The sequence below is a fragment of the Protopterus annectens genome, chromosome 12.part0 (assembly GCF_019279795.1).
Source record: "Protopterus annectens isolate FY-2018-M chromosome 12.part0, PAN1.0, whole genome shotgun sequence".
Classification (NCBI taxonomy): Eukaryota; Metazoa; Chordata; order Ceratodontiformes; family Protopteridae; genus Protopterus; species Protopterus annectens.
The window spans coordinates 1,104,617,255-1,104,643,757 of record NC_056746.1 but is presented as its reverse complement, the minus strand read 5'-3'; the positions used below and the strand labels follow the sequence as shown (position 1 = coordinate 1,104,643,757).

Genomic DNA, 26,503 nt, shown 5'->3' with positions numbered 1-26,503 from the left:
CTGTTGCCCACCAAAGAAATTCCTTTCTGAGGCAAGGAATTATAGGCATTATAGTTTCCAGGTCTTGAGAGTGTTGACACCAAAGGCTCTTTAGGTACCACTGAAGTTTCCTCATGTGCAGTCTGGCACATGGAATTAGTAGAATGCAAGATATGATGAATGTCAGAGCTTGCAGGATCTTCCTTGCAGTTAGCTGGGGCCTGTTGGCTAGTTGAGAGAAGTAAGTTGTCAGGAAAATTTGTTTCTCTGGTGTAAAGAATGCCATCAGGGATGCTGTGTCCAGACTTGCTCCCAGGAAGATTATCCTTTGGGTGGGGACCTGTTTGGATTTCTTTTCAGTGCTTGTGTATCCTAGTGAGGTTAGTAGTGTTGCTGGCTGTCTGCCTGAATAAGGCAGTCGTCCAAGTATGGGTAAATCTGAATACTTCTTTGTCTGCAAAATGCAATGGCCAGAGCCAGACATTTTGTGAAAACTCTGGGATTAGTAGACAAGCCAAAGGGAAGTGCAGAGAAATGAACGTGTTGAGATCCTGCTCTGAAGCGGAGATATTTCCTGCAGGATTCCCTGATAGGAATGTGGAGGTAGGCCTCCTTTAGATCTAGGGTGGCTAGCCAACCATCCTTGGAGAGCATGGGTAGCAGCTGCTGGATGGTGAGCATTTTGAATTTTGGGATCACCAGGAAGGTATTTTGAATTGATAGATCGAGGATAGGGCTCCAGGTGCCCCCTTTTCTGGGAACCAGAAAAATTCTGGAGTAGAAGCCTTGGCCTATCTGTTCTGCAGGAACGTCCTCTACTGCTCTAACAGAGAGAAGGAAAAAGATTTGCTTTTGAGCCTCTGCAGACTGACTTGCTGGCAGATCTGGGAACCCTTTTGGGGTTGGAAGGGTATGGAAGGAAAATTTGTACTTCTGAGATACAATGTTCAGAACCCATTGGTCCTTGGTTATGGTAGTCCAGGTGCTTAAGTGAAAGGAGAGTTTTCCTCCTAGAGGTAAGTGAAGGTGAGCAGTGGGGGGAAGAGGAGGAGGGGAGTCATTGTGAGTTCTTACCATAAGGAGGAGGCTTAGAACTCCCTGGTTTTGAAGTGGAGGTAGTCCACTGCTTAGATATCTGCATTCCCTGGGGCTGCTGCCTAAGTGGTCTGTTTTCACGAGACCTAGGCTGGGCTGGTTTACTCGAAGCAGGAAAGGACTAGTGCTTGGAGGGACAATGCCTGCTGAATCTAGGGGGCTGAACTTTTAAGAAATCCTTAACTGTTTGCATAGATTTTGCTTTTTCTTCCATCTTTTTTAATACCTCTTCTAATGGCAGATCCAGTGACTGCTGCCCTGCAAGAAGCTTCTAGGGCATCAAAAACACAGTGCAAAGTGTGTCTAGTTACTTGGCTTGCAGAATGCATTCATTCTTGTAAATACTTAGATTCTGCCCAAGCAGGAAGGGAAGACATTTTTTGTTTAAGGAGTTCCAGGGTATGTTGCTGAAATTTCAGTCTATGGAACTGACAATCTAGTGCCCTGATAGCAAGAGTAGCTGAGGTGTATACTTTTTTACCTCATCTGTCCAATGCTCGGGAATCCCTGTCTGAGGATGTGAGATTCTTAGCAGAGGTTACTTTAATTCCTTTTGGCCCTTGAGAAATTACCTCAGGATCAGCTGTTGGATTTTTAAAAAGATATTTGTGGGAGTCAGGGACTCTATAGTACCGGTCAGGTTTTCTGGGAGCAGGAGATAGGGCATCAGGAGTCAAGCTGGATTCAAGGAAAACATCATCCACCACATCCAGGAGGACTGGGGGGGGGATGGCCAAGGGTCTGTGTTGCGGAAAATCTAATAATTCCCCGAGTCTCTTTTTAGACGGAGGGTAGTCCAGACTTTCCCATTGAAAATGCTCCCTTAAAGTATGCAGGGTTTCCCCAAGGGAAAAATCCTCTGGGGGAAGAGGCTGAAGGAATGGAGTCTTCTGCATCAGAATCCTCACACGTGGAGAGAGTGAGCTGCATGTCTTCATTGTCAGATGCATCAGATTCATCTGACTCTTGTTCAGGCAAAACTACAGGAGACAGATCCATTTTCCTTTTTGAGGGAGTGGCTTGGCTTCCCCTGATCAGTATGATAAGGTCTTCAGTCATTTTAAGCATTTGAGACAGAGGCAAGGTAGCAGGTGCCTGAGAGTGGGTTGTTGGTTTCTTGGGTGTGCTGCGAACCCTGGGCCTAAGAAACTCAGTTATTTTTGAAAGAAAGGTAGTCACAAAAGAAGATGTCTGTTGGTTTCGAGATTCGGTAGTGGGAAGGACTTCCTCGGAAGCTGGTGCCTGCTCAGCGGCTCTGGACCCATCCAAGGTAGAGAGGACCCCAAGATGCTTAGTCGAAGAAGAGTTTATATGCATACCAGACTCTGAAAGGGTCTCAGTAGCAGCCTGTGAATCAACAAAAGTAGGCATCAGGGGCTGCGAAGGCACCTCACTGAGTACTGGAGGACTGACAGCTAGCTTAATGGAAACATCATTGGTAGCTCTGGACCTGTACGGTCTGTTTCTGTCTTTATCTTAACTTTTTTTGGAAAATCTGCCATCTGATGGCTTACCAAAGCCGTATCGGAATTCAGACTGTAAATGAAAGTATCGGACTACAATAAGGGCCCTACGATGGATATTTCTGGCATTGAACAAAGCACAGAAGCGACGAGAGACGTACTGGTCTGGGCCTAAACAAGTGACATAGTAAGAGTGGAAGTCTCATTGTGGTAGTTGCTTTCCACAAGCAAGACAATTGTTAACTTTTTCTGACATCAGTTAGTGAAAGAAAAAAGGATCCCCAATGGGGTAATTAGCTTTAGAAGACTTCAACTTCAATTCGGAGACAAAAACTCAAGTAGCGGCCGACCGGCACTCATGCAAACTGCTTTTGCTTCGGGCTCCATGGCAAGAAAGACTGATGTACTAGTGATGACTGCCTTACTTTATACTACTGATGACCTGACATCAGTCCTCAAGCAACAGCAACCAACGCAGAAATACTAAGCTTCTGGTATTCGGGCCGGCTGAGCGCTACCCTGGCAGGGATAACCCAAAGGTGATGACTGCAACAGTGAAACGTAAAGAACATCTATAACAAACAAGTTGCAAATTAATGTTATGCCTAACATGAGAAAAACACACCCATCCCTATAGCTGAAAAAGGCAAATGGCATGCAAAATATTTTCTATGTGTTTGATAAGGAAGGTGGTAAGATTAAGACATGCCAAGTTTAACAAGGCAGGGTCTGTGGATGTAGAAAAACTTGCAGTACATCTGCTAACCTTGGCTATATGTCAATGTAGACAAGTATAAGGAAGGCTACTGAAAAATAAGTTTTAGCAGCAGAGAAAAGTGTACGTGTGTGTGTGTGTGGGGGGGGGGGGGCTGCTAGCAGGAAATGTGCTAGGTATGCATCTAAACCGAAACCCGGTTTGCTTGTTCATAATTTTATGCAAAAAACATCCTAGCCAACATCACTCACTCACTCACTATGAAGAACCACTACTGATTAGTCGCAAGTATGGGGAACAACCCCCCTCAGCCACTGTCATCAATGTACACATGCCATTCTATTAAAACAGCAATCACCCCCCCCCCCCCCCCAGCCACTACCAATGTACACATGCCATTCTATTAAAACAGCAGTCATTTTTTTGGAAATGTCCTATATAATTAAAGACCAGTAATGCATTTCACAGGTTTAGAAATCAACAGCAATGAGCAAATGCACAGGTCAGTAGACTTAACCCCTCTCAGCAACATAAATACAGACGAAATATGGCCCTTCATTACCAAACATGCCCACATAAAAGCTCCTCAAACTGCACACCAGCTCCCGCATTTGAAATAAATCTCAGTGAAAGAACGACCAACAACTGAACAGCTGTCTGCAAAGTTTCTCAGAATCAGCCCCTTAAAAAATAAAATGGACCAAAAACCGATACACTTTTCCTGTGTACTTCACCCAAACAACTGCCTTAACAGAAAAGGCTGACCATCCATGGTCATTTAGTCATATGATAATTGGCTGAGGTGAAGATAAGAAAATTAAACCACCAGCTCCAACCCCCCCCCCCCCCCCCCACAAAACACAAGTACTGTCAAATACATGCATGTCAAACAAATGCAGCTCTTTACTACAAATCTTGTACATTAAAAAAAAAAAATCTGCTTTTATGGCAAGAAACATTGTAAAACTACTAAACCATGTAACACCTTGTATCTAAAAATTTCATTGTACAAAGAAAGCCATAAATAAGCACATCTGTTTTGCCAAAAATAGCCCTCTATTTTAAATCCTTGGCTTCCTACATGGAAATTATCAGGATCAGGCAAGCAGAGTGACACACAAACCAGCTTTAGCATTAACACCAGCACAAAGCATTCAAGCTGTGAAGTACAGAACATTAAAGTCATTCATTAACTGCATTACTTACAGCTATAAAATGTGCACTGAAAAAGTGGCTACTCGATGCAGAAAGTTCAAATGCAGCACGATTTAGGAAACAAAACATCAGACAGCTATGCTTGATGTTTTTCTTTAATGTGGACCTTTTTTTACGACTTACATGGCTTTCAAGTCATTGAATAATTCAGCCTAAAATTTACTTCCCAGAACAGCTTTTTACATGGTCATTCAAAGCTCCTCGATTAGCGCTGCTGTATTCATTACAACGGTTAACAGTGCAACTACTTTAGAGCAAAGAATATTAATTACCATTTTAACCGCCTTACTCACTCTTGAAATGGAGGAATACTCTTCCACCGGTCAGTGGAACAGAAACAAAGACCATCACTAACTTGGATGACAGCTTACCTTTCCCAACCCTCCCTAAACAAAGTAGCCAAGTTTCAAAATGTTCAGTCAGTCCCAGTGATCTGTGCTGGGCTTTACCCATTGGGTTAAGCAGTGCATGGACTGAAAGAGTGTAGATGGTGCCATGACCTGGACCTCTGTCTCTCTGTCTCTGTCTCTCTCTCTCTCTCTCTCTCTCTGCATACTTGTTTTCCAACATGGTCAGCAAAGGATAAATAAAAGTAAACTTCAAGGCACTGGTACAGGTTTGAGAGAAACAGCTCTCAAATGTTTTGTTCCAAACATCTCACACTGAAAACACAGTTCTTGGTTAATACTGTGAAAGCTACAAATAAAAAACTATTAAAGCTGAAGAAGCTGTTAATGTCTTCTGAAGATAAATATTTTTCTGGAGCTGTTTAAATAGGAACATTATCATTAGCATACGCAGGCTTTACCACTTTTCAAAATGCTCCGACAGCACTTACAATCATCATCTACCTTTAACAAAATTAGTTAAGTGAAGTGGTAAAGTAAAAAGTACAGCTGTGTTAGCATTTGCACAACAATAAATGCTTGAGAAAAAAAGAGTAATTCCTTTAACATTCCATAACATGAACAGAAAAGTTACAGATAAACATTATTCACATAATCTGAATTTTATAAGCAGTCAGACATCCCCCCAATGGTGGGAAAGTAGACTTTAGAGAGAACCGATCTATACAAGAGAGCACATCATGCAGGCTATTTTTCTGTTTTTCCTATGTGCCAAACTACTAAAATGCTGAACAGCTATAGCAACGTAACACATACAAAAATGCATACATTTACCAAAAGGCTAGCATACCAAAAGCTTTCCAAACATGAGTCCATCTGGTGTTGAGTGACCGCAGATTCCTAAAGCAACCCCTTTATTGGAGATTTCTAGGCTATCTGCCCAAGAGCCATTTTAAGCTTAGAGAAGCTTACCTGAAATGAACCAAAATACTGTTGGCATGTACCAATACCCCTAGAAATTTTACAACTTACAGTACCCTCTTGTGCACAATCAGCATTCAGAGGCTGCCCCTGCCCATTAGGGACATAGTTACCAAACTAGTGGTAAGTCAACAATTTCCCCTCCACTGGTCCAAGTTAGGTTTGGATATAGTTATGGATGAGCTTTGTTTCACATGGATGGGAAATCTGTTCCAGAGAAGGGGTAACATACACATTTGTCCCTCCAACATGTCCCATTTACATCGCAGAGGAGGTTTACGTCCTTAGCATCAGAGATATTTGTTTGTTTTGTGGATGTGCAATAAATCCATCACTGTGGGATCTGAGAAGGCACCGTTTTCTACAGACTACAGTGAAATGAATCAAGTACAGGGATACAGCTTGGAGACCATTCTCACAGGCTTGTTGTTTATTCCCTGTATTCTTTTTATGAAAAAAACTTCTGTGGTATCTCAGGTTGTTTCAAGTGCCTGGTCAAGCACATCCCTTGAACAATTGACACCATCCACACAGTTACCACGTAAGAAGGGAATGAAGCAGACTGCCAAGTCCTTTCTTACATACTGCGTGTGTATGCAAACACACACTCTGACACACACCTACAGATTATTCAAGATATGCCAATCTACCTACGGAAGGTCTTTGGGAGGTGGGAGGAAACTGGAGTATCCAGTGAAAATCCATCACAAATGGGGGGTGGGGTGGACAAACAGACTCCACACAAAGCTCTGTAGCTGACAACAAAATCAGCGAACCTCTTGCTGTGAGGCAGCATGAAGTTCATTGCATCACTTTGCCAAACATACTAAGAATTTTTACTGTAATACAATAAATCAAGCTAATAACTCATTGATATAATTATTCTTGCAAAGACCAGCTTTGCAATTCTAAATACTGCAAGGCAGAATGTACCACAGGGGCAAGCTCCCCAAATATGTCTCTCATCACAGATCACTGCAGTCAGGGAAAGGGATGAAATGATTTTAAGTAGCAGTACAAATAATCAATTGTGATTACTTTGTAACTGTACAATTGGTCTTTATAGATCATTGCAGTCAAATAATGAGCCTATAAAAGGGCAGAGTGAACAGCAGTCTAAACAATATTGTGCATGACTAAGGGAATGGAGGAAAACAGCCTTACTTTCTGTAATGCACTTTGGCCAAATTACAAACACACACATGCACTGCCTTCTGCTCTTCTTATAGGATCATAGAAGTTACTAGGCTATTGGCCCTGAGGCCCTCACAAGCCTAGCCAAGAATTAAGCCCATGTTCCGACAAGTCACACCCGATGCCCCTGTCCAGCAGGGACACAGGTGGAATCCCAGAGGTATATTTTCTGTCCCCCATCCAGTTATCCAGGTTGCGCTTAAAAAGCATTAATGAGGTACTATGCTTGACGTGGAGCAGGAGTCTATTCCACAGAAGGGGAGTCTCTGGGACACAAATCTGTCCCGCCAACAAGTTCCATTGATGTCACAGACCAGGTTGAGGTCGCGTGTGCGAGTTACACGAGTGGAGCTTGACTTGCAGATATGCAGCAGTCCCATCAAGGCAGGGTCAGAGATTGTTTTGTATGCCAGACAGAGGTCACCTCAGAGGAGTCTGTAGGAGATGGAGTAAAGGGACAGGCCCTTTAGCCTATCTGTGTAGGGTAGATGTTTGAGGCCCTGGATTCTCCTGGTGAGGAACCTTTGTGGTCTCTCCAGCTACTGCATGTGCTTTGTGAAGTACATGCAGAAAGCGGCACTGCACTCAATAATGGAAGAATACAGGGATGTTATGACCACCTTGTCCCTGGATGAGATACCTTCGCTAATGAGGTAGGCCATGTAGAAAGCTTTCCGTACAACTAAGGCAATATAGTGGTAAAAATATGGTGGTCAAAAGTCAGTTTGCTACCAACCTGAGTACCCAAGCCCCTTGTGACTGATTGCATGCTTAGGACGTTGTTACTAATGTGATAATTTCTGGGGACGTCACTATCCCCAAAGGGGATGATGATGCATTTTTTGGCATTCAGTTTGAGGCCATGTTTCTGCAACCAGTCATATGTTTGGGTGAGACCCTCTTGGACAATGTCCACATCACTAGGGGAACTAATGACCACACCCAGCTTGCAGTGATCTGCAAACTTCTTCCTAGGCATTTTTAGGATCAGAAGTATGAAAAGAAAATATAAGCTCTCACTTGGGATTTAAACAAGAACAATACTCGTATACTGGAAGAGTTCATATATTAAATGAGACGGTATCAAGCAGTCTGCTCTCAATTCCCCTCCAAAATTGTGGATAGTCTGTAACTAGCCCTGCAGGTTACCCTAATAAATGCTCTTCTGCCTCTAGACTGAACATCTAATTTGTAATGTATAGAGCATGTGTGAAGGATGGGCAATTAGTAACCACACCAACATTTTAGCTAGACACATTTTTGAAAAAAAAAAAAATCTGTGATGATCGCTATTGAGCTGTGGGAGTGAGTGCTACCCATCGCCAACTAGCTTCTGCTGTTATACTCGCATCATAAAAACACAATTACCCAACCACTTGGAAATCACATTTTCCACATCTAGATAATGCTCCTTCTTTCATAAAGAGGGAAATGATTGTACTATTCTCAGTGATTTAGCCCTCTCAATGTGCTTTCCATGTAGTCTATGCACACTACCAAAGTCAATTATCTTGAAAAGTAAATGATCAAATAGTAGCTGCTTCCATTCACGACTCCCTTCATATCTGTTTAACTGGTCTAGGTGGTTGTTTCCCAATCTTACTGATAATCTTACCAAGTAATGGGCAGGAGACTCGGCACTAGTTAGTTAACCGGGTTAAAAAGATTTTTTTTTCTTCGAGAACTACACTAACTGAAGGATTCCAACAAGGTAAGTTAAAATGCAATTTTCAAAGAAGACAATGATATCTGATAAATAACTGGCTGTATCATGCCCAGTCAGCAACTATCCAGTCAGAATGGGCAAGAGGTTAGCTTCATACCTCTCAACTGTCCAGATTTTTGCAGAATGCCCAGATTTCTGCCTTATATTTTTGGTCTGTTCTGAGCTGCGGTGGCGTTGTCGACTCACAGTAAGACGTTGTCCTGTTCGATTCTCAGCTAAAGCGTCTTCTGTGTGGAGACATGCGTGAATGGGCATACCTTCGTTGAAGGTTGTGCGTCAGGCCTGGCAAGTCAGTACATAAAAATCTACTGCCAATCATTAGCGGACTGGAGTTCCGCTGTGGCGACCCCTAACCGTGAAAAGCCGAAAGATACAACATTTTTGGTCTGTTCTTCATAAAATTTATGGCTTTCTGGCAAATCATGTACTGAAGTCAATAAATAATGACAGACATTTGAGTTTCAGACTTAACAGCCTTCAGAAGATGCATATTATTCTAGCAACTTTCTAAATTTACAAGAGCAATATTTAAAATCTGTCCCTATTTTTAGGCATTTGCCCCCCCCCCCCCCCCCCAACCATTATTTTTGGCTTTGTCCAAATATATTGTGCTAAGAGGTTGAGAGGTATATTTGGCTTGCAGGTTAAGGTGCAAATCTGAAAGCGGAGACCACAGAAATGCTGCTCATTTATTTATTTATTGTACATTTGTTGACTGGGAGTGTCTGACTGAGACAGGCTAGGGTGCACCAACTACAAACAGACAAAGATTATAGCAGGCAAGCTGCAATAGAGATCCCTTTGAACAAGCTGTCTCATTACAGGTCAATCATGCAGTTAGCATAATGCTTATCCAGATGAAATCTGTTGTCACCAAGGATCCTCACACCAAGTAATATTCCTACTTTCACCCTCTTCATCTTAAGGATGCAGAACTGAAGGTCAAACCATGATTTGCCTGCCGTAACTGAGACGTGATGTATTTGACTTTGAACCAAGCTAATTAAAAGAAGTGAATAATTATGTTTCAATTCAGTACCAAAAGGGAGTACAGACACTATCGCTAAGGAGACAACCACCGCCATATTGGCCTTCAACACTTCTGACTTGCACTTTGCTCCTGCAGCAAAAGATATATTTATATGAAATGGTATCATTAGTTGCAGCCTAAGCTGCCTGAAGCTATGAGGAAACTAATTTTACCCTGCCTATAGCGATGGCTAATCAAGATGCCTGGTGTTACTGTATCCATAATGTGAGGGTTGGAGCTGTCATCAAGCTATACGTCTCCTTTATTAAAAACAAGTTGAACTACAAACAAGTCAGATATAATTCCAGGCTTACTGCTAACAGATTGTGAATCTATGTACAGTGCCCTGAATGAAGCCACTGGAAGAGAGGTCTTTGCTACCTACCAAAGACAATAACCTGCAACCCTCAGTGCAGCTTGTGGGAGAAATAGATGAACCACATCAAGGTGTTTCATCCCATGACAAAGACTAGATGTACTAGTGCCTTTCATTCCACATAAATCCCTCCAAACTGTGGCTGGTGGCTGTCACCTATGCCACTGCTTAGTAGGACCCTGGCATGCTTCTACACATACAGGGATTACTATCTTGGCCTACACATAGCATGAGCCACATCAACCCAGCAATTCCTCAACACTCATGTTGGGGGTCAGTGGTGCAGAGGGTCATATTGCCTCCCCTCACCTCCAGGATGAGTTGGTACTGGAGCCTTGCTCTCACCCTTCCCTTAGTCATTCCAGGGCTCAAGTCATTAGCGGAATATGGATCATCTGAGTGGCCTAAAAAATCATGATGAAGACCAGGCTTATATGAAAAGCAGACAGTAAAAGTCAACACTTAAAAAAATACCAGCAAACAATAAGTCAGCTAAGAAGCTCTGAAACCACAGAAAGAGTTTCAAATCATATAAGGATGACAAAAATAAGCAATGTAACAGCACTTGCTCTGAATAATTAACGGTCCAAAAGTGACTGTTTGTTTGTGTCTTTCGGCTTTTCCTGGTTAGGGGTTGCCACAGTGGAACTCCGGTCCGCTAATGATTGGTAGTGGATTTTTACGTACCGGGTTACCAGCCCTGACGCACAACCTTCAACGAAGGCACGCCCCATTCACGTATGCCTCCACACAGAAGATACTCTAGCTGAGAATCGAACGGGACAACGTCTTGCTATGAGGCGACAATGCTACCGCAGCACCACCACCGCAGTTTAAAATAAAAATGGGTATACACTCTAACTGTTCAGTAACCAGACACCGAGAATCCTTAACATCTAGTAGAAATAAAATTAAAAATCAAAAATCCAAAACAAGATACAAATGGCATGGTCCAAAAGATCCTAAAAGGTAGCACAGACAGAAGCAAGTAAATAATTCAAAATATGATAAAACATATCTCACTAGATAAAAATCTTGCTCAAGATCTTCCAAATTAGCATGACTGGAATGACTTAGCATTTCTGGGGAAAAAGTAAACTAAAATAGAACACCAAGTTAGGATGTACACAATGCTCCAGCACAGGAAAACAATAACGGGTGTTAATACCTACTCAATAGCCCCTGAAAGTAATTCAGGAAAAAAAGCAGATGACTGTTGCAGACTTTGCCCTTTTGAAATTTTACCATAAAACAAGGTCCCACTACTGTTCCACATGAAAAAACAGAAAGCTAAATGGTGGCGACAGAAATCTTTCTTGGGCAAAACAGGAACAGCACCTAGGAAAATCGAATCACATTAAAAATAAAGACTCTGCAGATATTGGGAAAACAGCAAAACTTAAAGAAACTAAGAAGTTGCATAAAAAAGACAAAATTATGACACTGTACAGCACTGACGCTGCTACACAAAAATAGTAGTTAAAGAGAGAAGCAGGAACTGGCTTTCACAAAGACTAATAGTGAAGCTGGCTTCACTATAAACACTTCCTAAAACCTAGCAATGGCAATACTGTCATGACAAAAAGGCAGAACTAGGAAAGAAAAAAAATAAGAGCTTTCACAAGTTTAAGAAGTTTCTTATTGCTTGTTATGGCTTCTTGGAAGAATGAAGACACGATGGAAACACCATTTCCAGTAAATCTGTAGATGTAGTACAAGGCTCAGTGCCTCACCGTGACAGGAATCATGAAGAGGACAAAGCAGTACCAGAGTCGGACGCCAAACAGGCTTTCCAACAATGGGCCTAAATACCCCAGTGGTTAGCTGAATACCCACAATGGTTAGCTGAAGTTCCACATAGCTTCAGAAAAGTCTTAAAGGGTGGTTAGACCTATCTGCAGAGAGTGCATCAAAACCCAAGGAAGATATACTGATATCTTTTTAATAAGATATACAACCAGGAAAATTGATGAAGCACAGGAACTAATGCTACATGGATTCAAGCCATGGGGAAAAAAACTGGCAAAGCAAATAGAAAACATGGGAAAAATAACTAACCTAAATAGTGATGGCTAGGCAGAAAGTTACCACCATTTAGCCAGAACTCAAGTGTAACAGAGTTGGATCAGAATAATGATTAAAGTGTTTACCTCACAGGCACAAACTACAGGGTTTGATTCTTACCTTTGAAAGGGAAATTGACTAGGTTTAAAATGGTCCACAAAGGCAACAAGCATAGTACTTTCATCAATGAACTTGAGATATTTGAGAGCAGGCTCAAAAGGAGGTAATGTTCGTCTCTCACACAGGCAGTCAATAAATCACCACCTATATAAATCAAATTTGTGGGTCACATTTGAGTTGCACGGCTAGACTTATGAAAACCACAGTGGTCATTAGCATAGTATGAATCTATGAACCTATAAATTTTAAGTTCAAAAAAGAAGAAACAGGATGCCTTTGAAGCCTGAAAAGAAGAATTACCCTAATCACCTGCAAGAACTTGGTTTAGAGCAACCTGGGAAGCCAAAGGAAGCTAAAAACAGGCTGGGACCCAGGACAAATGAGTTTTACTAAGGACCAGGCCAAGCCATTAATATACAAGGAAGCAAGATACTACTTCTACATGCTTCTGAAACAGGCCTGAAGGCCTGACATTTATATGCTGGATCCATGCCTTCATCTCCATATAAAAAAAAAAAAAAAAATCATGCCAGTTTAAACAAGAATGACATTCTGGTAGCCAATTTAGCTTCTTATAGGATAGATAACACTTCCAGGTGAAACGAAAAATTATTCTCCATAATACTAGACCACAAGAGGTGATATGTATGGCAAACTCTGCCTTTTTGCTGGATTTAAAATTTGTTGTGGCGACCCCTAACCGGGAAAAGCCGAAAGAAGAAGATAATTTGTTGTGAAGAAGTAGGGTTGTTGGTTGAACTAACAACCATCTATAGTTGCCCTACCCAGCATTAAGCAATGCAGACATCTGCTTTTCCTTCCTTTTACCCTAAGCAACAGCTTAAGAAATGCACAAACTATGCCCTGGTAAGCTGATAAAATGTGTTATCCATACAATGATGTGGCGTAGCCTTGTACAAGACAGAAAGGAGGAAAGAAGTGGATGCCTCAAACGACAGACAAACAGATTCATTCTTAAGTAACCACATTTCTGTTACCAAAAGAAAGGTCTTTCTGCCCACTTTACACTCACAGAAGGCTCAAAACTGCTCTTTTTAAGTGTCTTTTCCAAACTGTTCTGCCAACATTTTTTAATTCATAATCAGTAGCCAGATCAAAATAACTTTGGGCCAAAAGTGTTTAATACACAAACTAAAAATAAAGAACAAATTTTATGTAGTATATAAGTAGACTGCTCTAGAACACAAAGCTTTGAATCTTCATAAGAAAAAATAGGAAGGAATGTCAGACGTGTCAATCTTCAGCCGTCCAGAAGATGAAGAGAATTCTTTAGTGGCCCAATTTGAAGTATCCCTTTGACCAAATCTAGTCCATCACCAAAACAGATGCACCCTAGGAAGACCAGTCATACAAAATAATCATCCCCACCATCAGTAACTGGATACCAGGAGATGTACTCTGTCTGTACAAGCGAAGGACAAACTTCTGAGCTAAACTGGGTGGGGGTGGGTGGATTGACAGAGCATGCAAGAGCATTTTTCCTAGGTTTTGCAAAAAAGTCTCCAGTATCAAAGGTTTGGAGTAAAATGGTAATCTGATCTAATGTCAAATGCTGTCAGACATGTTCTAAATAATCTGTGGAAACCACAAGAGTGCAATCAGATACCCAGGGAAGCACAGTCCAATACCAGATGCCCTAACATTGGGTATCTGCCACCGATAACTGATAAACTGCTGTCAACTACATTAAAGCCCCAATGAGTGTCCGTTTATCTGGTGTCCTGACCACAACAGCCAGGAAATCACCAAGGAAAAACAGTTACAGGAAAACATGTTGACTTGTATGTTGAAACTAAACTAAACTATGTCTGATCCTGCACCACAAGCAACTGACAACTAGGGCTGTAGACTCTTTTGCCACTCGGAAGGGTTACAGTACTGGGTGTCATTCTGACAACCATGACCAGAACTGATGCAACTTTTTAAAAGCAGTTTTATTCCCTGCAAATCTATAAGAACAAGGAAAGGAAGACACACTTCAGCCTGAAGAAGTGACGACGGCCTAATTTCATTAGCAACAGTACAATAAGCCTGTACTCATCAGTCAATAATGCTTGCCACTGTAGCACCAAGTGTAAACGCTAGAGCAAATTAAATTATGACAGGAAAATGCACTTTTTTGTTGTCTTTAGTCTAATATTCAGTTTCAGATTTATATCAAACTTAAGGAGAAGACAGAAGTAACAGCAACTCATTTTATAATATAAAAAAGGCATTTAAAATTCCAAAATCTCTTTTGAGTATTTTTTTTTTTGTAAATCTCTGCACAATATGACAAACTAAAACAAACAGATCAAAGCATAGAAAAGTAAATAAACTGAAGATTCAAAGACACTATACAGATTGCTGCTTTGGAGGAATATAATACACACAAGACCACCTGCTGTAATTTCCTGACAGAGTATTTTATACTTTATATATATTATACACATGCGTTTATATATAAACCCCCAAAAGAAGCCTGATAGGCTGCTGAAGAAAATACAGTAGCAATCCAACACAATGAAAAGAACAAACTCCGTGTATTCACCACGTTGAGGTTAAAAAGCGTGACTTAATGTTCCTAAGATACCAAATGTAATACACAAGTATAAAAACAAAACAGACAAAAGATGAGCGTTTTCGGGTATTATACCCATCATCAGATCTAACGATAACCAACAGATTCTTCTTTTTATATGCATCAACCAATCAATGCAATTTGCGTCAAAAATCCAATGCTGGAATATTAAAATACCTATTAAATATAGAACTACTAGTCAACCAATCATCAGCCATCATTGGCATATACAGCCTATCAAAATCTAAAACAGTATTACAGAGTGGGCTACCCAATAGGTATCATCATAAGTTCTGTAGACACTACTGGTTAAATTCCCAATCGATTGATCTAGTTTGTACAACTGCCAAACATCTAAAAGATTTGTAGAGTGACAGCTGATAAAAAGCTCCACAAATTTTATCATTCTCAAGTCTGACTGACTGAACAGAGAACTTGATGCCATGCTCAGGGCTTCATACTTACTGCCACTCGTTTTCCACCTGCACACCAATGGACTGGAATGTAGTGAGCGAAACTGGTTCTTTAGGTGGTGACTGAATGCTGTCAACCTAGGGAGGGGAAAAAAAAAAAAAGAGTGACAAATTTAAATAATCACTTCAGTTCTTTCAGTGAACCACAGTTAGAATGCTTTCTCACAAAAACAATACTCAGTGGTGTGACCTCTCTCTCTTTTACATCTTCGCCATGATTATTTCAATTAACCCAGTTCTCTAACCCCAAATGACATTTACACCACCTTCAGCAATTTCACAGAATCAGAAGGAGGTACTGCTAAGAAAACAAAGCATGTCATGGGCGTCTTTCATCACAGATGAAACGACTGATGGAAAAGTCACAGGGGGAAGCACAGACTGCTGTCTAAACCCAGTAGGTGATCTATGAGAATCCCACTGAAAAATGTGGCATGGCAAAGAACAGCAATGGAACTGAAAAGAAAGAAGATGGCCCCGGCAACTATAAATTCAACTCTAGTTTTATTTAGAGGGAAAATGTACTACTACAAATTAAAATGTATTTGCCTTGGGCCCCCAGCTCACCAACCCAACTTGTACAAATTAGTTAATTTACAAGACCAACAGCAGCAAAGAGAAAATATCATGTAGGCCTGTTTGAACAATAAAAACTTCCCACTGCAGGCACTTCAAGAAAGAGGTAATCAGTTTTCAGTAACCTGCTCAATGTGCTCTAATGGTTACCCCAACTAATCCCCACTAAACTGAAGGGTGATAAACATACAATTGCCTATGGGAAAGTTTAGATACTAGAACAGTTTATTACAAACATTTTAATTTACCTAGTTTTCTTGGTTCTTTATGAAAACAGACTAGTTCCTGGTACTTGAATGTTTAGAAGAATACCAAAGTATCTAAAACACAGAACCTGAGGCACATTTACTTCTTACAAAAAAAAAACAAGAGAACTGTATACATAAAGCTTAAAACATCAAGCCCACAATTCTTGTGTCCACTGCAGGTTTTTCATTGCATGCTACTGCAGCTTAAGAAGGCTCTACTGGTTTAAGTACATTACTGTTCTTTTAGTAAGGCAATGAATTAGAGAGTAACCTACTTGGTTCTTTTTTGGAGCAGAAGAATGTTGCCAAGAAATGTTCCACATTTTATGGTGGCTCTGATTTATGTTTTGCATCTCAGCAAAATAACTGCTATTTTTCCTGCAAACCCACACATTATAAACATACATATCAACACTAAAAATACTAACAGTTCTTAACAGCAATGTATCAAACTGCAGAACTCAAGTAAATCACAAAAAAACGGCAGTCTACTGCTGTGATTTGTTTACAGCCAAACCAAAGTAAAATTCACCCATACTAATAAATGAATGCTAATCCTACACCTTACCTTAGCAAAAGCTTTCTATAATAACACTACCACTACACAAAACAGACGCACACACAAAACACTAAAGCAATACCCTTACCTACCCTAACCTGCAAACACTAGCAAAAACACCAATCCCTAACACCAACCCACATATAATCATCACCCCCCTTTTCCCCCATTTTCTACAAGGCGTTGGGATTTTGTGTCACTTGTCATCATCTCTCTATTCGATGCCACTCTCCTACCTTCTTCAACACTCATGCCTGACTATCACAGGTCTTTTCTCACAAAACCCTTCCACCTCTATGCTGGATGCCCTCATTTCCACCTGACTTCTTCCTGTCTCTCCCAAATTATCTTCACCAGATTGTCTTCTACTTTCCTAAACATGTGTCCTAAGTACTGTAATATATTCTCTTTCACCCTTTCTGCAATTGAAGCTACTTTGGCTTCTGCTCTTATGTCCTCATTTTTTCGTCTGTCCAATAGCATGCATCCTACCACCCATCACAGGTTCTTCATCTCAATCACCTCTAGCTTCCCCCAACTGCTCTGCCTTTACTGCCCAGGTTACTGTACCATACAGTAGTTCTGGTTGTGCCTCAACCACACTTCCCAGATATCTGAAGCTGTTCAACTGTTTCACTACTTTCCCTTCTATCTCACTTTTCAGCTTCTTCTGACCCCACCCCCCCCATCTGCTGCCATTACATCTGTCATATTTGTACTTAGTTTCATCTCATATGCCTTCAGTTTTGCATTCCATATCATTTGCTGAAGTTCTTGCTCAGAGTCTGCCTGTAGTGCTACATCATCTGCATAAGACTTTGTTGATCTGTCCACTATGACCAGTTTGCTAATGTAGTCCATCACCAGTATGAACAGCAGTGGGCCAGAGCTAAACTATAATGCACCCCCACCCCCATTGGGAACCTCTTTGCAAGACTGAACACTGTTCATACTTGTGTCACTGGATCCTGGAATTCTACTAATGGTTCAGGGATTTCAAACCACCACAGGACTGACCAAATCAGCTTTCTTGGAACCTTGTCATATGCTTTCTTCAATTCTAGGAATGCCCAATTGGACTTTCTAATCATTTGTAATTTCATCTCAAGTATTTATCTTGCATTGGGTCAGACGTGCTGGATCCTAACCTGTATTTCAACTACTCATTTCCCATCTTACTTTCTACTACTCTGTATATTCATTTATAAATCACCCTCTCCAGAAACGTTCATGCAGTGGGACAGAAGTTTGATACTTTTATGCTGCCCATAGTTGTGAATGTCCCCAAAAGCTGCCTTAGGTCAACTGGTGCCCTAGGCAAAAGGGCTCCATGGCACCCCCCCACCACACAACCTGGTGCCCCCATCCTGGTCTACCTACACCAAATAAATACTGGAAAAGTGCCCCTGCTAGAGCAGCGCCTTAGGCAGTCGCCTAGTTGACCTATGCGTAAGGCCGGCTATGAATGTCTCCTTTGTCCTTGAACATTGGAAATAGTATGCTTATTCTCCAGTCATCTGGGATATGCCTTTCTCTCCAGACTGCTACGAGTACCCTCAGGAGCCATTTCTCCTCTACCTCACCCAGCATATTTATCATACCTGTTGTGACCTTATCGGAGCCTGCTGCTTTCCCTGACATTATTTTTCTTAGTGCTGCTCTTCTAGGGTGGGCTCCTCTCCTCTTCTTTCATCGTAGGTTGTCTGGGGCAATACAGCTTCTGTGGGGCATTCTTCATTCAGAAGCTGCTGAAAGTACTCCTTCCATCTGCCTTTAATGTCCTGTGGACTGGTGAGCAGGTTGTTGCTGGCATCCCTTACACAGGGTGTCTCTCTATCTTTACCTTTCTGTGTCTGCCTTGCAACTGGATAGAGTTTGTGTCATCTATGGAGTCACTTTCCAGAAGTTGGTAGGGTGCCCTGATGCTTTGTTCTTTTCTACAGCAACTCCCCTCCTAGCCTCAGTCAGCCAACCATTACTCCTTCCTAACCTGGTCTGCCTTCTCCCACTTTATCCTGCACTCCTCCTTTCTTTTGAAGATTTCCTTGACATCTGCAGTCCACCACCAGCTTTTCTTTCGTTTGAAGATTTCCTAGACATCTGCAGTCCACCACCAGCTTTTCTTATGTACTTTATTTCCATACCTGGCTCAGACGCATATCTGTTCTGTAGCCCTTACACATGATGTTTTGTGGCACTGGCATTCTTCAGCTCCACCTATTTTCTCCTCTTCTTGGGGTGCTAGAGCTCTGAGTATTTCCTTGAAATTTTGTGCTTTCTCTTCAGTCAACTTCCAGGTCTTCAGGCTGGTCTCTGTTGCCTTAGAGCTTTCTATGACCATTGCTTGCAGCTTATTGTGGCAACCAGTGGTTTATGCTGTGGGCAGACAGTTTCACTGAGGATGAGTTTACAATCACGGATTCTATCACAGTGTTCTTTCCTTATTAGGAGAAAGTCTACCAGAGTTGCAGGTTGGCCACTTCTGTATGTGATCTTATGATGGTCTCACTTTCTGAACCATGTGTTGGCTAGCATCAAACCATTTGCCAACAAAAGTTTAGAATGGCCTCTCCTTTACACCTGTTGCTCCACCATGTGAACCCAGGCAGTCCTCAAATCCTATTTTGTCTGTTCTGATGTGTGCTTTCAGGTCACCTATCATCACCCCCACCACTGATTCCTGTTGCTCTGCTTTACCTAGTAGGTCCTGCAACTGCTGTATGAATGTACACTCTTCCTCACAATTACATCCCTGCTTTGGGGCATGGGGCAGTACTCACTCTCAGCCTATCATTACACTGGAGTTTGACTTCCATGAGCCTTTCACTAATTCTGATGCTATCCCTCACCATGACCCCCACACTATTTCTTGTCTGTCCTCCTGAGTAGTAGACTCGGTTCCCTTTACTGCACTATCTTTCCATCTCGTCTCCTGGACTTGTAGAATTGTTCAGCCTCCTCCTTACCATCATGTCATTCATTTCCAAGCTCCATCATGTCAGTGAACCTCAACGGAGGATGGTAAGTCTTATTTACCCACTCATCTGTTGTCTGTAAAATGAACAGTCAACACAGTGAACTATCAGTCCAGAACCCCCTCTATTAATCAGGATATCCATCTGCCTATTCGGAACTACTTGAGTCTATCAAGCTACATCCAAACACCATGGTTTTTGGCAGCTTTAACTACCCATCCATTAACTGGGCAAATTACTCATGCTCAAACTCACTTGCCCAAAGGTTCCTGGACTTTCCTAACTCCAATGCCCTGGACAAGCTGGTTGACACCCCACAAGGGGTGCCAACATCCTGGATCTGGTGTTTACCAATATGGGAGACCACTGTAGCACCCACACTGTGGTCTTCGCTGGTGATATCCAACCACAAATCAGTCTCAGTTGAAGTAACTATCACACCTGACCCCCCACCAGCAACTGAACTAAAAAACTTCCCCAAAGTAGATTATAACCTCTTACAGGATGGTATAAACAGCTTCTCTGCACCTCCCCCCTCAGATGCAACTGGCAACTATGCAGAGTTCTACACCAGTGCTTTATACAAACACCTGTATAACTGCAATGACTCAGCTGTATGTGATAGGACCAAAAAAGCTCCTCAAGGAAGAGCAAACCTGAATGGCGGACAAAGTACAGTTTTGTACCTACCATAAATGTAGATGTCCGAACTGGATAGCATCTGCAGTCATAACAAGTGGGTTGTCCTGTCGTCAGGCAGCCCTGCAGTCGGGCGATTCCAAAGTCGGGTCCGCTTCTCGCTGATGTCGACACTCCACCCGCTGCATCTCTCTGCTTGTCTTGATATAAAAGCATCAGCCATTTTCTTTTCCTCAGTGTTTCTTGCCCCAGATGCCAAGAATTCTTGCAGGGTAAAATTTGGATAGATAGATCCAAATAGATATAGATAGACATAAATACCACAATATATACATATATACAAACAATATAACCACAAAGACTAACCAACTCCCCAACAGACAGCTATTACAGCCTAGGAGTACCACAAGAGGGGGAGGAGGGAGGAGGGAAGGAACTACAGAATCCAGATGCTATCCAGTCTGACATCTACATGGCTATGGTATCTACAAAATTGTACCAGTATGTACTTGGATGACCCATATACAGTAATCATAGAGAATACCATATAAGAGTAGGAGGGAAGGGAAAGGTAGATTATGTAGGTGTTTAGTGGCCCTCCCTGGTCAGGCAGTGGGTGGCCCTGCCTGATCTGGAATAAAGTTGCCTAATAATTATAATGGGCAATGCAATGCAAAAAGGGGAGGTCCAAGTAGCCGCCTTTTGTGTCTTTGGTTTCCATGCCACCCCTCGCCCTTGTGCTTTTGCTTCTGTTGTTCTGTGGATGCAATTTTCTCTGGAGTGGGTTGGAGTTGGTTTAGAAATAGGTTTTTGCCATTTTAGAATTATTTGAACTTCCTCTATCTTTTCCTTCCCTTCTTAGAAGATCTTCTTTCCAAAGTTGGTTCCAGTTTCATCTACTTTAAAGTTGTCAAGTCTTCTGCCTTTTTTTTTTCTGTCCAAGTAGTGAATGTGTTCCCCAGTACATCCAAGGTATTGAAGAGTGGAAGGTAAGTGTGGGCTGGGAAAGAAGGAAGGTAGGTGGATTGCCTGGTTTAAAGAGGTGGTGATACCACCTGTACCATTAGGCATCTATTAAGGCCTCGTTACTGATACTTGTGGGAAGAGTAGAGAGGCTTGCACTGCCTGTTGCTGAGAGGATTGCCAGTAGGAAGTGCTTAAGTAAATTGCCAGTGAGTGTAGGAAAGCTGTTGTAGTTGTAGGTCTGCTGTGGTAGTTCAATTTTGCTAGGTGCGAATTTTCTTCCTTCACTGGTTTTAAGTCCTAAGCTGGTAATGGTGGTTTCCTGGGGAGTTTTCTGGTTGAAAATTCTGAGAGGTGTGAATCCTGATGAGGATCAACAGGGAGGATCATGGAGGAATTCTGCCTGAAATAGCTGGATGCAGGTAATGTGGGCCTCTGAGCAGTAGAGTAGGAAAACTCAGAATGACTGCCAGAAATATTTGACACATAGGTACATCTATGTTGAAGGTGCCACATTTCCTTCCTCATTCTCAAGCATGAAAAACTTTTGTTTTTCCATTTTAGTTCTCTTTTCTTGGTCTCATGGTTTTGAGAAATAATGTCTTAACTCCCTTTGAGAAAGTTCTGATTGAGTTCTCCTAGGAGGTCGTTTTAGTGTTGTTTGCATGCTTTTGTAGTTGGATGTAGTAGTGCTGAAGCTGTTCTTGTGTAACATCAAAGGCATCAGTAGTATTATTTATGTTATGATGTGACATGCTTCTGTAGTTTAGCCTCAGTTGCATCCTTGGGATTTTTGGGGTATTTGTTCCTATCCTTTTACGCTCTCCTTGTTTTTAGTAGTACCTTTTGTGTTGGAAGAGGAGGAAATTCATTCTTATCAGGGCCTTCCTGGCCGAAGGAGTGGAGTTCACCTTCCATGCTAGCGGGTGGAATGAAGAAGGCAGAATGTGATTGCTGGTGGATTGAGAGGTGGTGATAATAGGTCTATCCATGGCATTCCCATGAGGTTGAATTGGTCTTGAAGATGTCCCAAGTGCATGCTCTCCAAGTTGGGCATCCAAGTGCATCTCTGCTAGATGTCTGTCTTGAGATTGTCTTTTCCCCGTCGCAAGCAGTGCTGTGTTGGAATGCTGCAGTGGGTTGCCAGCTCCCACATGTCCAAGGTCTGGGGTAGTGAATGAGTGCCTCCCTGTTTGTTGATGTACCACATGACTGTGGTGTTGTGTGTCCTTATCATCAACTGGCCCTCTTTGCCCCTCTTTGAGGAAAGGTGGATTGCCTAGTTTAGCTGCCAGTTTTACTTTTTGTGTTTGTGTTCTTATGATGTTTTGTCCCCTGTCCACTCCTTGAACACAACTTTGCACGCATGGAATCCTTTCCTGCTGCTGATTCGAAGCGATTGATGCTGCCAAGTTGTGATGTGATGGCTTGGATTTTGTCTTTTTGTGCATCTGGGCTGAGCTTGTAGGGAGCCGCCTGTTTCCCATGCTATGAACTTGGATTTCAAGCATGACTGTAGTGGAATTTTGGGACCATATGTTTGTCCTGATTACCTGTGTAAATTCTTAGGTAGTCTTGTAGTTAAATTTGCTAGTCTTCTAGCATGTGTGTGTGACCCAATGGATGTAAAGGAAATTCTTAGGTCTGTAGTGTTCAGGCTTGTTAGTAACAAGTTCTTGTTTGTTAGTGCTTCATGTTTCCAGAGGCCTTTCCTTTTGTTTTTGTACTGTTCTTGCTGTTTTTTTTGTAGTAAAATGTAGTGCATCTTTATGCTGTTGTTTGTTTGGGATGGTATCAGCCTTGACTGTTGTAAATTGAATGTGTATCCCAGACCTTGTTAGTAAATAAAACTTTCTTTTGTAACTTACACAGCAGTGACTTGCTGTCCCCTTGTGGTGTAATTCAGTCTGGGGTAAAGAATGATCCTGTGTACTGGGTTTGGCATGAACTGATGCCAGGCATTTTAGGGGAATAGCAGCCATTGGTGCAATGCTGATAATGCTGAGAATGGAAAGTCTGCAATGCCTGCAAGGTCAGCCTCTGATTGCAGATTGGTCGCCTGATTTGCATTCAGGTTTGCCTGAGAGAGTGTCCAGAGTTTCCAGCTGCACTCCAATGGTAAATCTGGGGAAGATTGTCTTGATTGAAGCATGCAGAATTTTGAGACATAAGTGTAAGGTTTGGTGGACAGGTCGAGAATTCCAGTCCAACTTTTTCCTTTCTGTGGAACTAGTTTTTTTGTTTGTGTTGTTCCTTTCCTTGCAATGTTGTGGCACTTTTTGTTCAGCCTGTGCTAACTCTCCATTCTGGCCATTTTAGAGCCTCTTTAGATCTGGTAGTGCCTAAATTTTTTTGTTTTTTTTTTGGGTAATTTCCACAGCTCTCATGTTTGCTAACTCCATTGTTTTGTAAAAACACCTGTCTTTTGTTTTGTAAGGATGTCTTTTTGGTTTTAGTTAACTCTTCCTAGAGGAGCTTGCCATTTGTCTCTGCCTGGCTGATTTTACCTTTGGCTGTGTGGATGTGCTGTGGCAGTGGCTGTGGCTGGTGCTGTTGTTGTTACCTGCCACCGCCCGCCCCTCTGTTGAGCACCTCCTTCTGGAGTGGTGCCTGTCACTGCCTATTCTATTTGTGCCCCCATTTTGCAGTGTCAGGAAATTTTTAACCACCTTTTAGGCCAGTTCAGGCATAACCTTGGGGTTGTTGGAATGGCAAATCCTTCTTTGTTTCTATTTTTTGCCTTTGCCATTTTGCATAACCACTATAAACCTTTCAAAGGTTTTTGTTACACCATAGGAGTAACCTCTCTTAGCTTTTACCATGATCTTTAAAGCTTCTTGTTTTTAGCTTGTTCCTTTAACTTTGCATTTTCATGTGCCTGTGTGCCTGTCATGTTATGAAGAAATAGCTGCATCCTGTGCTATCTAGCAAGAATTCTAAGACAACCTGTTGTATATTTTTTACCATTGTCTACTACTCTTTTCTTTATTTCTGTATTCTATTTCTAGTTCATCTTAGTTAAACCTGATCGGAGGTCACTCTAGTATTGTATCATGTGGTTCTTTTAACCCATCTGTCCCAACTGTTTATTGACCTTTCATTACTTATAGAAGGCCTAGCTGTTGTAGCTATGCTACTGGCCTTGGCCTTTTTGTTATAAAGTTTCCTGGTCTGCAAGAGGTATCTTGTGTAGGTGGTGATCAGTATCAGAATCCCCAGCACAAAAGAGAAAGGGTTTTTCAGGGGGGTAAGTTATGTCTGATGACAGACATGATTCATCAGGAGCTGGGGACAGAAGAGAACAGGAGGCAGGTATCTTTGCCTTGTGGTGGTGGTGGGTTGAAAGTCTGGAGTCTTTTTCTTGGGGAAAAAAAATTGAAACGCTGCCAGTGGAAATCTCGCGATGGCAAACAGGGGGAGGGGGGAGGAGAATTTTCTGGTGGGGAAGCTGTGGTGAGGGCTTCTCAATCAGAATCTTTCTTGATTGGAAAAGGGAGCCTCAGGCTGGTCAAGGCGTCTGATGTGTCTGGGTAACCACCAGATCTCACATGGCAAGGGCTGGTGGCCCTGTAATCTCTCCAGGTCTCTTCAGCAGGGGAGGTCTGGTAAGAAGGGGTTTCCCCAATTAAAGGAATTAAATCTTCGCCCAGAAAGCAGTTGAGAAAGCTTAATGGCCCGGGAAGAGGGGGTTTAACAGGGGGTTCGGCAGGTAGTCTTGGTTGCTTGGGTGCTGGCGCCTTAGCCTGGCGATTTGCTTAATCCTAGCAGCACCAGGCGCGTTGGGTAGAGACAAGTGCCTGGGAAGCCGCTGAGATGTCAGGGGATGGAATTTGAGTCAGGCTGTGGAGTTGAAGTGGGCTGCCCCAGTTTTAATTGTAGCAGTAAGATCAGACCTTGAGCAGTTTTCTCGTTTAGGCGAGGTTGGGGTTTCGGCCTTACTTTTGACCCGTTTACTGACCAAAGTTCATGAACCGGTAAACCGCGGTAAACAGTCGACTTTTTTGGGGTAGCAGGGAGAACGAGACGTCATAATGTACTTTTAATCCGGCCTACCGAAAAACGTTCGTAAACCCCAGTGCACGCTTGCCGTCGGCTTTTTGCAAAAGAAAGCAGCAGTAAGTTCGCTGATTGGAGGAAGGCAGGGCCTAAACAAGCAGACAGTAAAGAGGAGAAACAAGGGCGAAGGTATCTTAAAACTACAGGTTAAACAATGACTGCCACAGCCTGACAGAAGGACATCTGCCATTAACAGGATTTACAATAACAGGAAGAAATTGCTAAGAGTAAGAAGAAAGTACAGTTTTGTACCTACCATAAATGTAGTGTTCACACTGCTGCAGTCATTACACTTGGGTTATCCTGCCATCAGGCAGTCCTGCAGTCGGCCAGAGTTCCAAAGTCTTGGTCCGGCGTCAGTTTCTGTCGCTTCTTCCTTGACGTCAGTGCGCCAGGGGTATATAAGATGCATCCAACGCCATTTTCTTCAGTTTTTCTTGCCCCAGATGTCAGGTGCCCCCAAGTACGTAGGCAATACATATTGCTAATAAAACATACATAAAAAATAAAAACAATACCTTCAGTTACAAGCAAATACACCACAAAGGTTGTATAGGATAGAAAGGTATAGATAAGTCCAGCTAGGACAGAGGGGATGGAGGGAGGGTAACCAGGACAGCAGCAGTGTGAACACTCTAAACATCTACATTACAAAACTGTACTATGTTCATCGTGTTACACTGCTGCAGTCCTTACACTTGGGTAGAATCCCAAAGCTAAGGTTGGGTGGCTGTTCTATAAAGAGTTAGGATTGGCTATGAGACCCTGCAGAACTGCAGTGGCAAATCCTGCTCTGGATTTAGAGTAAAGAGGCAGGTGGTAATGCTTGGTAAAGGTGTGCACTGAACTCCAAGTTGCAGCCTCCAAAATTTCCTTGGTTGATACTCTTCTGAGAAGGGCTGTTGAAGTGGCTTTGCTCTGGTAGAATGTGGCCTAATGTTATTAGGGACTGACTTTCCATGCTGTGTGTAGCAGTAGCGAATACAGTGTCCTATCCATTTGGAAATAGTCTGCTTTGAGATAGCCTTGCCCTGTGATCCTGCAGCATATGCTACAAACAGTTACTCAGTTTTCCTGAAAGCTTTTGTTTTGTCCAAGCAGAAGTGCAGCTGCCTGTGTACGTCCAAA

The 26,503-nt window shown here is 42.2% G+C and overlaps 1 protein-coding gene across 1 annotated transcript in view; it reads right to left on the bottom strand.

Annotated features, from left to right (window-relative positions):
* Positions 1-26,503, bottom strand: part of DLGAP4 (DLG associated protein 4) — a 1,245,417-nt gene that overhangs the window by 309,643 nt on the left and 909,271 nt on the right. The window contains exon 8 of the mRNA XM_044090114.1: positions 15,352-15,437. Within this exon, the coding sequence (XP_043946049.1) occupies positions 15,352-15,437 (86 nt within the window). The remainder of the gene's footprint in view (positions 1-15,351; positions 15,438-26,503) is intronic.